The 16689-nt window shown below is 29.7% G+C and overlaps 1 protein-coding gene across 1 annotated transcript; it reads left to right on the top strand.

Moving 5' to 3' along the window:
- Positions 1-10464: 10464 nt before the first annotated feature.
- On the top strand, positions 10465-11119 carry LOC133301673 (MLP-like protein 43). Its single transcript, XM_061501336.1, has 2 exons — positions 10465-10651; positions 10771-11119. The coding sequence occupies exons 1-2, from the start codon at positions 10465-10467 to the stop codon at positions 11040-11042; spliced, it is 459 nt and encodes a 152-aa protein (XP_061357320.1). The 3' UTR covers positions 11043-11119.
- Positions 11120-16689: the final 5570 nt, after the last annotated feature.

The raw sequence follows: 16689 nt of genomic DNA, 5'->3' as shown, positions 1-16689 counted from the left end.
CAATGCGTTTCACGTTTAGTTTTCCTTTTTGTTTGTGTGTTTCGTATAGTTGATGGGTTCAACAACTCTACCTGTAGCGAGATTCCGAGCAATGTACGACAAAACAAAATCTTTATTTGATATATCAATTCATAAAAATTGATCTATTGATTAGACATCAAAACACAGCAAATTTAAAAATTTTCAATTGGTATTATGATATGAAAAACAGTGCTGGACCAAATATTCGCTGACCTAATATGGATAAGACGATTTCGTGGTTTACGATCTTTCATATTTTCTTACTTGGAAAGACCTTTCTTTTGGATCTCGTTGTGGATGAAAATATGGTCACTTGATTAAAGAATAAGTGCTCTTAGGCGTTTCTATATATCTAATCTAATTTCTTATGTTGACTATATCCAATGTGTTTTTCACGTTAAATTTTCTTGTTGTTTTGTGGTTTCGTGTCCGTTGATATGTTCAACGACTCCTCCTCTTATGGAGAAAATTTTCAGTGGTTAGCACCACTAATAATTGGGTGGTCCCTTTAGAAAATTTAAAATTAATCTAATTAATGATTAATATAAGGGGATGATATATTTACCACCAAAAAAGTTTACTACCTTTACAACCAAGTTAATCACCGTTGATTTAAGTCAATCTATCAGGATCGCATTTATTAATTAATTATTAAATCCAATAAATTATAACTGTTAGATTGACGGAAATCAATGGTGATTAAGTTAGTTGTAAATGTGGTAAATTTTTTTGGTGGTAAGTATATCGTGTCCCTTAATATTACAAATAATTGAAATTTTCAATTGGCATTATAATATGAAAAACAGCAGTGTTGTACGAAATATTCACTGACCTAATATTGATAAATGGTAAGACAATATTTTTCGTGCTGACCTATTATTTTTTATAACTTTTTTCAAGACCATTAATTGCTTTACCGCTTCTACAACTAAGAGATTTTTAAGTATTTGCGCAAACACTTGATTATGCAATTTTTAGGGAATGCATCCTCCAATATTTTATTTAACATAACATAGTCATATTAGGGAATTATAATTAGTTAATCATACAAAGATGAATTAATGATGATAAAGAAAATAAGAGAATAAATATATTGAAATAGGTAGTTATAAAGTTATTATAGTTGATTCACCTTTACATGATTACAATTTTCTCGTATGATCATGTCATATTAAAAAAATATGATATGTTTATTAAAAAAAAATAAAAAATGAGAGGATTCATTTTGATTTTTAAGTATTTTGGTTATAAAATTTTTTATGCAAATAAATATTTTCTTAGCATAATAAGTCTCAGAATTGTAACGAAGGTTTAGTGCGGTCATAAAACAAATTATTTTATGGGAAAAATGTTTCTGCAGTTAATGCAGATAAGTTATCTGCATTTATTTCCAAAACGATTTATTTCTCGTTTTTGTATTGAAATCTTAAAAAATTATAAATATAAAGACTATTATAACCCTGAAATAAATTAAAATTACAAAAATACCATGATTTCCGCTCCAAAAGGACGCCGTATTGGGCTTACTACAAATAACTTATCTGCAGTAACTGCAGAAAAACTAAACCCTTATTTAATTAAACAAAAAAAATTTCCAAATTCTAAAACAAACACCTCTTCATCGCTTATGCATGATCTCAATCAAAAAATGTAATTATATATATATATATATATATATATATATATATATATATATATATATATATATATATAGGGTCAGGATCATTTTACACCAGTGTAAGTTACATTCTCAATCTTGACCATTGATCTCACTTATATCTAAGGGCTCAAATTTTTTGGTAATGTGAGCCATTGGATACAAGTGGATCAATGGTCAAGATTGAGTGTAAGAGTTAACTCTTACACTGGTGTAAAAATATCCTGCCTTATATATATATATATATATATATATATATATATATATATATATATATATATATATATTGGAAAATTATTTCTTTACTGAAGATAAAGTTATCTCGAGTAAGGTCAAAACGACGTCGTTTTGAGGTTATAAGATTAAAAAATTATAATGATAAAAACTAATATAACCCTGCAATATATTAGAATTACAAAAACATATTGATTTCCGTCCCAAAATGATGTTTTGGGCTCACAGGAGATAATTTATTTCCATTGACTAGGAAATCCTTTACTTATATATATATATACATGAGAAAAACATCTATCATTTTAAAGGATATAAGCTTATATCATTTTAGATTCTAACCGCTGATTTCCGTCCATCAACGGTTATAATCTATTGGGTCAAACTTAATGGGCCAAATTTATTATTAATTATTTAATAATTTTGATCCAATAAATTATAACCGTTGATGGACGAAAATCAACGGTTAGGATCTAAAATGATATAAGCTTATATCCTTTAAAATGACAGATGTTATTCCCTATATATATACTAGTTTATTACCCGTGCGATGCACGAGAAAAAAAGATCAAAATTTTTGTCGTCCTCCGTGATTAGTTAATCGCACTGCAAACCTTATACTTACAAAAAACTGTGTTGTTATTTTGTTCTATATTTCATGTGAAAAAATTGCAGCATTGATACAAAACTTTGCAAATATCAACCACAAACAGAAATCTGCTATTCAGAGGGATAATTAATTTTGCATACAACTACATCATAATACACCATAATACGTTATAATACACAATGTTAACATAAGAAAGGGATATAAAAAGAAAAATGCGTACAAATCATTGCTAACTATAATTATTATTTGCAAGGATTTGCGTCGTTAGTATTTGAAATTTTACAAATTTGCATTTACCAAAATTAAAATCACATTTAGGAATTTAATTATAAAAGAAGAAGGATGAAATTGTAATTTCATTATAAACATGTGTTTGTGGGTTGGCCCTCCGGGCCGAGTCCAGTTTGCCACCTCTAACTATCAGCAAGTACAATGTTTTTATATTTATCCACAAAAAAAGATTTTTATAGTTGCGTCTAGGTTTTTATATTTTATCTCAGAAATGAACTTTCATTTACTACAATCAGATTTATAAAATAATAATAAATAATTTTTTTTGCAAGGATTTGTGTCGTTAGTCTTTGGAATTACACAAATTTATATTTACAAAAGATGAAATCAGATTTAGTAATTTAATTAAAAAAGAAGAAGGATAAAATTTCAGTTGAATTATAAAAATATATTAGCGGGCCGGCCCTCCGGGCCTAGCCCAACTTTCCACTTCTAACTGTCAGTATTTTATATAAATAATTTTTTTTTGCAAGGATTAGTGTTGTTAGTCTTTGGAATTTCACAAATTTGTATTTATAAAAATTGAAATCAGATTTAGTAATTTAATTATAAAAGAAGAAAGATAAAATTTCAATTGAATTATAAAAATATATTGGCGGGCCGGCCCTTCGGGCCGAGCCCAGTTTTTCACCTCTAACTGTCAACATTTTATATAAATAATTATTTTTTGCAAGTATTTGTGTTAATTACACTCTTGCAATAAAAAAATGAAAGTTTAATTTCTTTCTTATGTACTAAATAAAAATTTTCATTTTTATAGTTCTTAAATTTTAAAAGAAAAAATTACAAATGACAGACGTCATTTTTTAATTAAATTTAAAATTTAAAACTTTTTATAATAATTATACATATTTTTTATATAATTTTTTTCCATTTTAATTTATGATTTTTATATATATTTTTAATTGGTTATACATGTATATTTAAAATTTTTGTGTTAAAATTTAAATTTATTTTTTGTAGAGTATAAATTATGCCATTTCTTATTATTATTTTTTAAATTTAAAATTTTAAATAATTTTTGTCGATTAGAAATGTATTTTTTATAATTTTAAATATTTTATTGTTTAATCTATAATTTTATATTAAATTTAAATTTATTATATTTATCTCCTTTTACACTGCAGAAACATTAAATGCTGAATTATTTTTTCACCTATCAAATTCAAAATTTAAATTTAAAAGTTTGAATTTTAAATATTAAAATTTTTTCTCACTCAATAGACATAATAATAAATATTATTAATAAACTTAAATTCCTTCACAAGAAGTAGTGGAAAACATGTATAAAAAATCGTGCATATTCTTCAAGTAATAACTTCTAGTTATTCACTCATGACATAAAAAATTGTGTTAATTACACTCTTACATCAAAAGAATAAAAGCTTAATTTATTTCTTATATATTAAATTACATTTTTGTAGTGATTAAATTTTTATAATTTATTTTTTACAAAATAATAGATGTCATTTTTATTTTATTAAAATTTAAAATTTAAATTCTTTTGAATTAATTTCCTTAAAAAATTAATTTTTTCGTTTAATTTATAATTTTATATTTTTTTGAATTGGTTATACATATAAATTTAAAACATTTACGTTAAATATTTTTCTTAAAAAAATACTTGTATGGAAATTTCTTATCGTTTTGTATTATTTTTGTACATAGTGTCACAATTATATAACTCCATTGATAATAGATACTAATGCATTCACTTGTATTTTATTGTAAACTTTAATTGTAGCATACGTTATCTGACCATTAAAATCATCAATAAATTCATATGTTGAAAATTTAGGAAATTAGTATTCGTTTTAATTTTATTTCATCAACATACATTAATGAACTTTTCAACGAACTAAAGGATGTTTTTTGAACATATTTTTTGTATTAAAATAATATACACTTTTCAATAAATATTATTATTCTCATTTCTATGTAGAAAATAATGAGATATTAATACAATTGTCTGCCTCTAATTAATGTTGAAATCTTTCCAAATCTCTTCCCACGATCCATATTTTAAATTGAAAATTTCAAATCAGCTGAGTAATAATTTCAATGTAAAAAGCAATTAAATCAGCTGACCAATTCCAATGTGATGGACAGTGGGACATTCAATGTCTTGTCTGCCAATACAAATGGTCATTTATTTTTCAATTTAAAAAAGAAATTCAATTTTTAAAAGAAATTCTTTTTCCAATTTACCAAAGAAGGAAAGTTTTTATATGACATGTAGTGTGAACACAATTTTCAAAATTAAGCAGGGAGTGACACATCAACGAAGTTTCTAACATTGAACTCTCCTTTATATATATATATATATATATATATATATATATATTCTATGTAGAAAATAATGAGATATTAATACAATTGTCTGCCACTAATTAATGTTGAAATCTTTCCAAATCTCTTCCCTCGATCTATATTTTAAATTCAAAATTTCAAATCAGCTGAGTAATAATTCCAATGTAAAAAATAATTAAATTAGCTAACCAATTCCAATGTGATGGGCAGTGGGACATTCAATGCCTTGTCTGCCGCTACAAATGGTCATTTATTTTTCGATTTAAAAAAGAAATTAGATTTTTAAAAGAAATTCTTTTTCCAAGTTACCAAAGAAGGAAAGTTTTTATATGACATGTAATGCGAACACAATTTTCAGAATTAAGCTGGGAGTGACACATCAACGAAGTTTCCAACATTGAACTCTCCTTTATATATATATATATAGATATATATATATGGGAAAAATATTTCTACAGTCACGGGAGATAAAGTTATTTCTAGTGAGCTCAAAATGACGTTGTTTTGGGGTTATAAGATTAAAATATTATAATGATAAAGACTAATATAACTATGCAATATATTATAATTACAAAAATACCTTGATTTCCGCTCCAAAATGACGTCGTTTTGAGTTCATTGGAGATAACTTTATCTCCGGTGACTGGAGAAATCCTTTACCCATATATATATATATATTGTTATGTTATACAAAATGAAATTATTCTTGTAATTTCAAAATAACATCATTTTAAATTTTTCTAAAAAAAATACGGAATGAGAAAAAAAATATAAGATATTTTAAAAAAGAAATCAGAGAGAAATAAAATTTTCAAATGGGAAAAACACTTTTTTCGTGCATACACGTGATCTTTACCCTACACAATCTTCTAGTTTGAAAACTATGGCCATAAAACAACAAGAAGTTTTCAAATCAGACCTCGACATAAATACCTAATAAGTCTTTTCCTTAACCAAAGTTTATTGCAAATCGAGGTCTAGATAACTAAAGGCAAGCCACGACAACAAATTCATCACTTCTCACCACTTGGCTCATGAACCACTCCACAATAACAAATTAGATGCTAGCACAGTTTCGGGATAAATGTCACATCCCAAATTAAAACTTACACCACTGAGATATGCGGGAAAGAATTAAATAAAAAAATTTCCTTCATCGTCAGTGCGGGAGAGCTGGACTTCAATTTAAGTTCAGGCTAAAAAATTATATGTGTATTTATTTTTCTTAATTTTAGTTAGTTTATATCATAATATATTTAAATTATATTAAATACAGAGCACCATATCAAATAATACTAAAAGAGTTATAATTTTATTAAATATTTTTTAATTTTACTAAAAATATTTTTTTATACAAGTAGAAATTGAACACATAATCTAATACAACTTATCCAAATCTATCATCAAAAATATTTTAAGTTTTAGATAAGGCCAAATTACCAATTGTAGCTCGGAACAAGTTATAATTAATTATATAATTGTATTTATTTATTAAAATTTAGTCAGGACCGATGCTACAATGGCTCCGCCACTGTTGATCGTTGTCGATGTAATTAGCGTAAACAAAATTATTAGTTTCATCTGCTAATCATTATACGAGAGTCAGAATAACCCATTTAAAATAAGAGTTTTATAAGAGTTATGTTGTAGGAAAAGTGATTGTGTTATGTTATAGAGATTCGTTTTGCGTGCTGGAGTTTTTTTTTTCTTGCTGCGGGCCCCCCAAAATATTGTGTGTGTAGGAAAATTTTTGTGGTCATGTTAAATGATAGATGATAAACCCTTAAAATAAAGTATGCGATCAACTTATTGATGCTTCGATTTATTTAAAAACTACATGTTAAAATTATAAAAACTTAAATAGGGAAAGAAGAAAAGAAAGTAAAACTTAAAAAATAGAATATAATAACTGTTGGGTGTTGATCATTCAATATTTGATGGCTGAGCCTGAGCATACAATGTATTTATTGGTACATTTATGATACTATATATTATCTAAGATATAATTAAAATGTTCTGAGACATCTTTCATATATTTTAACACTCTTCCTCATGCATGTTAAATCTTACTAAATTCTAATTAAAAATAACGGGACAACATAATTTTGAATCCCAAAAACATTGTTTGAAAGATAATTATATAAGTGGAAGATGTGTCATATTAAACTACATAAATTGTGTCATTTCATAGACACAAAAAGGTATGAGTCTCACACTTTTTTTTTTGTCTTTATTTTTTTTCAATGGATCCCATCTTTTTGTGTCTGTAATTACACAATTTGTATTTTTTTTTTTTTTTGGTAAGCACAATTTGTATTATTTAAATGACACACATTTTTCTCATTATATATGTTGGAGACATCGGGAAAATAAACCTTGGTAGAAAGTAATTCAGCAAGATAAACAGAGTTATCATTAATTAGTTTAAAGAAAGGTTTAAAGTTTATCAAGTAGGAGATAAAATTATTTTCTACACATAAAAATATGCGTGGCCTACTTTAAAATTGTTTTCTACACACATAAGAATATGCGTGGCTTACTTTTTTTTCTTTCTCTCTCTTCTCCTCAAATGGTATCATATGGACCTCACACATTTTCATATATATATATATATATATATATATATATATATATATATATATATAAGAGATAATTTTATCTCCCACGAGTACGACATGATAAACTTTAAATCCTTTAAAGAATTATTTGGAATGTTACATGACTGAGCAAAATAGGGAAATATTGGAATGATCATCTAGAAAAATAGTATCGCAAGTAATTATACATAAATGAAATCTCTTCCAAATCCATCAAGAACGACATTTAGAAATTTTAAACCACAAAAAAAAAAAAACACAAAAAAATTCAGTACTACATTTCTTAATTAATAATAAAAAAATGTTAACATTTTTCAATAATTACAATATTATCTATTGTTTTGTCGATTGAGTTGAAGCAGGTAAGATAACATTTTTTAAAGTATGTGTCCACTATCTACTATTTCAGAAATTAATTCAATATTCAAATGAAAATGATAGCTAGAAATTGACTTTTTGACTCTTTTGCCCTTTATTAATTAATTAATAATTATTTTGTCCCTTATTCAAAATTATCCATCAATTTGTTTATCTTTAATCGATTAACTTGAATATTTAATCAATTAAATGGTGAACAACTAAGGAAGAAGTGAATTTGTTCATGACTTTACTTATGAGAGAGCTGAAGCTTAAAACCTTGTATCTAAGCTTCAATCTCATGCTCATCATGACTTTGCTCTTCAAGAATTTGTTCCACAAACGAAAGAAGTGAATTAGTCATGTATTACAGATACCGAATCTTTTCACAATCCGTGACCTTCCCATTAGATGTATGAATGGAGATAACAAATTAGAGGACAAGGCCAAGGACAGAGAAATAAAAAATATACTTTTGAACAAGAGAAAAAGGATTTTGAATTCAACAAAGAACAAACAAGAACAATTAGAAAATTATTGAAGAAACACCAGCATAACATGAAAAAAAACTGGGATTTTAAATTCAATGAATATTTAATCGATTAAATATAAGTTTTAATCGATTAAATATTCAATTTAATCAATTAAAGAAAAATATTTAATCAATTAAATCTCGGGTCAAAAAGTCGGTAGAAATTTCTCAATTTTATTATTTCTATTCAACGCAAAGTTGAGCAGATCGTTTACTGATGATCCAATAATTGAATTTGTTATTGTGCGTAAGCTATTTTCTATTTAAGGAGTTAAGACGCACAAGGCTCAAGGCTGCATATATAAACTTAAGTATCTCTCAATTTCATTATTTCTTTTAATTTCTCAATATCTGCATACAATGTTCATTAGGAGCAAAATAGCCTAGTATTTACCAAAAAAAAAATAAAAAAAATAGCCTAGTCAATTCCCATATCTTGAACTAATAAAAATGGAAGTTTCAGCAAGCAAACAACATTATCGAGCCTATCAGAAACCTTTCACTACCAGTAAATTCTAAAGCCACAAAGTACTGATGAAGTAAACAATTTTCCAAATGAAAAGCTAGCTCTGACTATTACCTGCTTTACAGATCTACATTAATTAAAATATTTACCAGAAATTAAAAACACACTATACTACGGCACAGCCTATAACGACCACTAAAAGCAACACAAATTATTTAAAAACAAAATAAAATAAAATATTTAACTCCAAAAGTAATGAATATATCATTCATTATTTTTTGTGATATTCCGTGTTCTTTCTATGAAAGACATTTTACGAAAATAACTTTATGGCTTAAATTAATAAGTAAAAGTTTTCCAAACATTAAGAAAAGCTGCTTGAGAATCTTATTTTTCTTTCTAAATTTAATTTTTGATTTTGATTTTTCAAAGCTTGTATAGCATCCCAGTTCCTAGAGACGGTCTGTTTAATGTTTTAAAAGGTATTTATAAAATTCAAGAGCAACATATATAATTTCACTCGTCTTCTTGCGCATTTTCCATAAGAAGAGGGTGGGCCGCTTTAAAATTCGTGTTATAGATTATAACATTATAAAGGTTGCATGTCTTCGATCATTTTCTCTATGATCGGACTAGTTGCGAAACGATAAATCGAATAGAATATTTAAAAATTTAAAGTCTTGTGCATTTGCCGCCTTCAAAATTATTTTACATTTGCCACTTGGATTTAAAATTTCATTGACCAACTTAAACCACTTGCAACATTATAATATATATCACGAAACTTTGAGTAGTTCAAAAATAATAATGGGATTCATTATTTGTTTTGTGATAAAGCAATCTTAAACAATTGGAAAGTACAGAGTCGTTGAAACGTTACGGTGCTTTCGGTTAGAATACATCCATTAACATAGGGAGTATTTTTTATTTCAACTATAGTCATCAGCATCACTCATTTAAGAGGGCGAGTCCCAAAGCGTGGTAAAAGTGTTATTTTATGATTACAAGGTTATGAATTCAAATTCGAAGATATTCTGTAAACATGCAAAGATAAGATTCTCTATAAAATTTTTATCCTTTCTATATTCAAAAATATTAAACATGTACCGTATTTATTAATAACATTCTTTAAAGTATGAGCCAACTATCTACTGTTTGAGAAAATAATTCAATATCTACATGTAAATGATAGCTAGAAATTTCTAAAATTTTGTTATTTAATCCAGAGCAAAGTTTGAGCAGATCGCTTATTGATGGTACAATAATTGAGTTTGCTCTAGTGAGTAAGCTATTATTTTCTATTTAAGTACCAAAAAAGCTGCATAAGCTTCGGTATCTCTCTCCTTATTTGTTACATTTGCTACTCCTTATTTTTGGTTTGGCTCTTGAGTCATGGCTCTTACTGGTAAAATTACTACCGAATTTGGTATCAAGACACCTGCTTCAAAATTCTTCAACCTCTTCTCGAAGCAACTTCACCATGTTCAGAACATCACTGATAGAATACATGGAGGCAAGATCCATCAGGGCGACGATTGGCATGGCCCTGATTCTGTTAAGCATTGGACTTATACAATAGGTAATTAATTAAACTTTATGGATTATTATGTGAACCAAAAAGGATTAATTAAGTAGTTATTTTTCATTTTTCTATTCATATGCTATTTCTTATTGATTTTTATATTCTTAAAAACACAGACGGTAAGGTTGTTACATGTAAGGAGAAGATTGAACATCTTGATGAAGAGAACAAGTCAATGACATTCAACCTCTTTGAAGGGGATATCGCTCAACAGTACAAGATCTTTAAGCTCAACGTACAAGTGATTGATAAGAGCGGTGGGGGTTCAACTGCTAAATGGACTATTGAATATGAGAAGATCAATGAGAATGTTGAACCTCCTTATGGCTACTTGGACTACTTAACCAAGGTTACTAAAGACTCTGATGATCATCTTCTTGGGGCATAGCACCATAAGTTATAAGAAAAAAAATAATGGGACTGGCTTGGATGCTGAATAGTCAGTGTCACTATGATATGAATAAGAAGGATGTTTGTTTTTTCATCTCCGAATGCATTTATATTTAGTGAACTTTATTGGAGATGCATGTCATCTCTTGTAGTGTGTATTGAACTATATGTTAAAGTTTCACTGTAATAAAAGAAAAGAAAATATTTACTTTCGTATCACGAACATGCATCTTTGCTGATGGCTACTTGTAAATCTTCCGGACTATTTTTAATGGGAAGGGAAAAGAGTGTGTTGGCATTCTCTAATTTCAAATCTTAGATCTTAATTACAGCAACAACACTAGAGGCTCCTTAGATCTTAAAAAATAACAATACTCTTCATACCAAAATTTTAATATATGTAAGATTCAAACTCAATATGATTGATAGAGCTTTAACAACAACTTTCAGTTCATCTAGGTGCTCCTTATATTGCTTTACACTCATGCTTGAAATGCCCCAGCTATTTTAATTGTAATTGTGGAGTATGTCTAGAGATCCTAAGCTTGGAGTTGCCGTTGCAGGCTTCTATAGTGCACCTAGTTTTCTTAGATATTAGATGCATATTAAATTTTGTAAGTTTTTGCATATATGTAAGATCTAGCATATTCTGAGTTTTTAATGCTATTTTGTTGGTTGATTGATGGAAATTATATTTTCTTAAAAAAAATTAAAATTATATACTCTAAAAATAATTTATCAAAGTGAAACAATTTGATTTTTTTTACCATGCGGACATCATAAGCATATCACGTGTCATCACCATCTGACCGACGTATATTACCTTTGTGGGACTCACAGGATAAAAAATTATCAAACTATATCACTTTAAATAATTTTCAAAGTAAATTATTTAAAAAAATTAAAGTATATTACTTTAATCTCTAAGAACCCGCACCGATAATTTAAGAATTTAAATAATTTAATTATAAGTTTAGAAAATAATTCCATAATTGACTTTGGATATATATATATATATATATATATATATATATATATATATATATATATAAAGATTAGAATAATCATCCAAAAGGTCAAATAACGCTTAAATCGCTTTTCTGATGAAAAGAGCAAATACTGGTTCTGCTTCACGGTATAAATGCGTACCAGTGAAGTATTCCAAAAAATTATAATAAAAATATAAATATTCCTAGGAAAATATCTTGGTCAAGAATATCAAGTTTGGAGTAAGAATAATGAGTGTAGATGTCAGAACTAGTACCGACTACGTATAAAGTGCGTACCAGCAAAGTGCTGCGAAAATTATAATAAAAATATGATAATTCCTAGAAATTTGGCTAGGTTCAGAATATAAAGTTTGAGATTAAAATGATTAGCGGAGCTATCAGAACTAATACCAACGAATTAATTAAGGGCACTTATAAATAGGAATGGTGCACAAAATCCTAGGCCATTTTGCATAACTCTACGTGACCTTCAGCTGCTGATTGTGTCTCTTCACACCTTGCCAATACACTCTCATCTTGAAGAACACCCCTCCACACCATTTTCTTCTTCCTTGAGTTGATCAAACCTTGATTCAACTTGAAAGTAATCACTTGAGGCAGAAAAGTCTCTTGTTGGAAACCTTTTTGCTGTTGTCTTGGAAGGGTGAGTGTGAGTCTTGTGAGTTTTAGAGTTGGAGCCAACATCAAGCTTGCTTGGAAGCTCTTGTGGTGGGAGGAGTGAATTTCATCACTCCATTTTCATGTACAGAGCTTGGTGGGAGAAAAGAGTGGGTTTTCCAACATCAAAGGCCCATTATTTTCTGTTTGTAAGGCTTTGGGGTACATTCCTAACCTTTGTTCTTGAGTTTTCATGTAAAAGATCAAGTCTTGGAATGTTAAATGAAGATATTAATTAACTAACACGAACACTTGCTTAAATGTGTCTAAAAATGCATGCTTGAACGTCTGGAAGTGTTAAAAATAGAACCTTGAAGGGATATCTTCGCGAAAATGCAAAAATTCATTCTGTCACGAAATATCCGAATATTTGGTTCGTGATATCCGGATATGGATTTTCGGATATTGGGGTGTGTAATATTTGGATATGGATATCCGGATATTGGGTCTGTGAATATCTTGATATGGATATCCGGAAATTGGGTATGTGATATCCGGATATTGGGTATGTGATATCCGGATATTGGGTCTGTGAATATCCAGATATGTCTCCGAGGAATATCGGGATATTCTGGGAAAAGTCATGTTTTGAGCTATTTTACCCAAACAAAAGCGTGGGTTGGGTTTCTGGACCCTTAAATGATTGTTATGAACCTCTGGAATAATTTAATTAAGTCAGAACCAATAATATTGAAGGCTTTTGGCTTTGAGAGAAGCCTACGGTCATTAAACGAAAAAGGAAACATTGTCCTAATGCAATAAGCTTATAGACTATGAATATTAATTATATTTCTGGTATAAACAGACCTTGATTCTATTGTTTGGTGATCTGTGAGCTGCTGTTTGGATCTTGAGCTTGATCATACTTATTGGCAAGTAAGTTTCGTGTTCTCAGGGTTAATCCCCATTTGTTCCACCATACTCCAAGAGGGGGATGATAGTTTTATATGGTATATGTGTTTATCTATTATTTGAGATGATGAAATGATGCACTCTTATATATGTATGTTATGTGAGGTATTACACACAAGATGGCTAATACATGAGTGTAGTGTGGAGCTGCACAAGACTGTATTCCCTGAGTGTGGGTATAAGGCAAGAGCCTTATACTTCTTATGTATGTAGCAGATATGTGTAAATCATACCGTTCTCTGGCCAGTAGACTTGTTAGCACACATGCATGATATATATATATATATATATATATATATATATATATATATATATATATATCATATATATATATATATATATGTTGCTGCATCATGTGATTATGCTATTATTGTTAAACTGTTATATTTGAACTGTTATACCGAAGTGAGCTTGGGGCGGAGGAACTCTTCGAGAACCCTTGCTTACTGGGATTTCTTTTTAGAGATCTCACTCGTGTGGGACATATTTTCAGGTGTAAACGTCCATGAGATGGATGCTTCCCGAGGCAAGAAGCCAGAGCAGAGTTGATTTATATGCATGCTTTATTTATATCATTTGGACATGATTATTGTACCTGAGATAAGACTACTATGACGTTAAGTTTTTTCAAGACTATGGATGTTTTATTTGTTTGTGAGCATGGGGGTTGTCCATGCCTTTGACTTATTTGTGATATTGTTGAACATGTTATGTTTTGTATACGCCATAAGATATGGACGTTGGTCATGACTACGCGATGTAGCTTCATGACTTAGTATTTATTTATGATATTAAGGCATTTCAGGATTTTATTTGTGGTTTTGCAATTACATAAGGATATAGATGGATTTTATATTATTATGTTAAAAAGAAAAAAGTGATCTTGCATGTCTTATAACTTAAATTATTTTAGCTTCTGCATTTAAATTGAGTTGCGCTTAATACTGTAATATGATAACAATCCGGATGTAGACGGGGTGTGTAACACCCCGTGTATACCCGGTTTGTTAACATGTCATCGTATTAAGCCGCGCTTAATTAAAAATGCGGATTATCTTTTTCTTTTCAATTATGACATCATTATACTTAGCCAAGTTGATTACTTAATCATTTTCATAAAACATTGCTTGTATGTAAATTGCAAAAGACAGCTAACTAAATTACCTCATAGATAAATAAGTGAGTATCTAAATCACGGATCTACAACACGTAGTCCGGAAAATATCCTGATACCACAAGGTATTCGAATACCAACATTCCAAGTATCCGAATACCACAGTATCCGAATACCAAAACTCACTGTATTCGAATACTCTCCAGTATTTGAATACTTTTTCAAAGGTATTCGAAAACTTTTCTTCCCAGAAAAGTATCTCAATACTCCTGCAAGGAGTATTCGACTACCAAGGGATAAGTATTTGAATACTACACGAAAAGTATTCGAATACTTATCAGACAGAATGCAGAAACTCTAGCATTCTTCTGCACAATCCCATTTTTAAGGGTCCAAACGTGATTTGGAGTCCAATGACTCCATAAACAGATATATATTAACATGTTATGAACTCAGAAACACATTCCTTTACTCAAATGATCTAAGTTTTACTTTTTAACCGATTAAACAAGTTTAAATCATCAAAATGACAAAGAGGTGATCATGGCTCACCTCAAATGCTCCAAACTCAGAAAAAGACTCCTCCTTGGAGCTTCTAACACAGTCCCACAGCACAGACTACCAAGGCCCACGAATTTGACACCACAAGATGATGTTTTTCTTCACAAAGCTCACAACTTGGAGCTCAAATGCCAAGACACAGGCCTCACCCAACCAAACACTCAAACTCGGCAAAAACTTCCACCAAACAGTAGCTTGCCTTCTCAGAACAAGGTCCTTTTCACACCCTCAAGGTTGTTCCCAAGTGTCTAAAGGCTTAGAGGTGAAGAATCTATCATAAAAGTCAAGTCTTGAGTAGTCTCAATGGAGGAAAGGAAATGGCTTGGTGAGGAAAAAGAGAAATGGCTGAAGAGAATCAGCCACCAACACTCACGTAGGCACAAAATATGGCCTAGGATTTTGGGCCCAATACCTATTTATAGGTCCATTAAGTTAAACACATTGTATTACCAATAATAGCTACGCTTAGCATTTTAATCTTAAACTTTAGATTTTGAACCTACTCATTTTTCTAGGATTAATCATATTTTTATATTATTTTTCGCAGCACCGTACGCGCTTTTTCATAGCCACAATCAGTTCTGGCACCAGTTCTCATTATTTTAACTTGAAACTTGAAATCACAGTCCTATATATCATTCTAAGAATATTCATGCACTTATTATAATTTTCCGGGATACTTCATCGGTACGCACTTATACCGAGTAGCAGAACCGGTATCTGCACTTTTCGTCAGAAAAGCGACTTTCAACATTATTAATCACTTACCAATATTATTTAAGCTATATCATAATTATTAGGATCAATTATGGAATTATTTCCTAATTTCACACAATTAATTAATCAACTTCCTTAATTGACGGTGCGAGTTCTTACATTCACCCCACCTTTTTAGGATTTTGTCCTCAAAATCAGAAACATACCTGTATCGGAAGTCGGGGTACTGCCAGAGAAACTCGCCCTCTCGCTCCAAAGTACACTCCTCAGGAGTTCTTCCAGTCCATTGCACTTTGACCATCGGAATGATCTTGCTCCTCATCTTCTTCTCACCACAATCGAGAATCTTGAGTGGTCCTACGGGAGTTTTCAAGTTCTCCTGAACATCCACATCATCTAGTTGCACCACGTGCGAAGGATCTGCTATGTACTTCTGAAGCTGAGACACGTGAAACACGTCATGGATGTTGGCCAAGTTCGGAGGCAAGGCAAGCTAGTAGGCAACAGGTCCTACTCTACCAAGGATCTGGTATAGCCCAATGAACCGCGGGCTCAACTTCCTCACTCCGAGGGCTCGCCCAACACCAGTGACAGGTGAAAGCCTCACAAACACGTGCTCACCCTCACTGAACTCCAATGGACGATGCTTGACATCGTAGTAGCTCTTCTGGCGA

Source organism: Gastrolobium bilobum, unplaced genomic scaffold, assembly GCF_033153095.1.
Source record: "Gastrolobium bilobum isolate Gb01-03AN ecotype WA unplaced genomic scaffold, APGP_CSIRO_Gbil_v1 utg20349, whole genome shotgun sequence".
Lineage (NCBI taxonomy): Eukaryota > Viridiplantae > Streptophyta > Magnoliopsida > Fabales > Fabaceae > Gastrolobium > Gastrolobium bilobum.
This window is presented reverse-complemented; position numbering and strand designations above follow the sequence as displayed.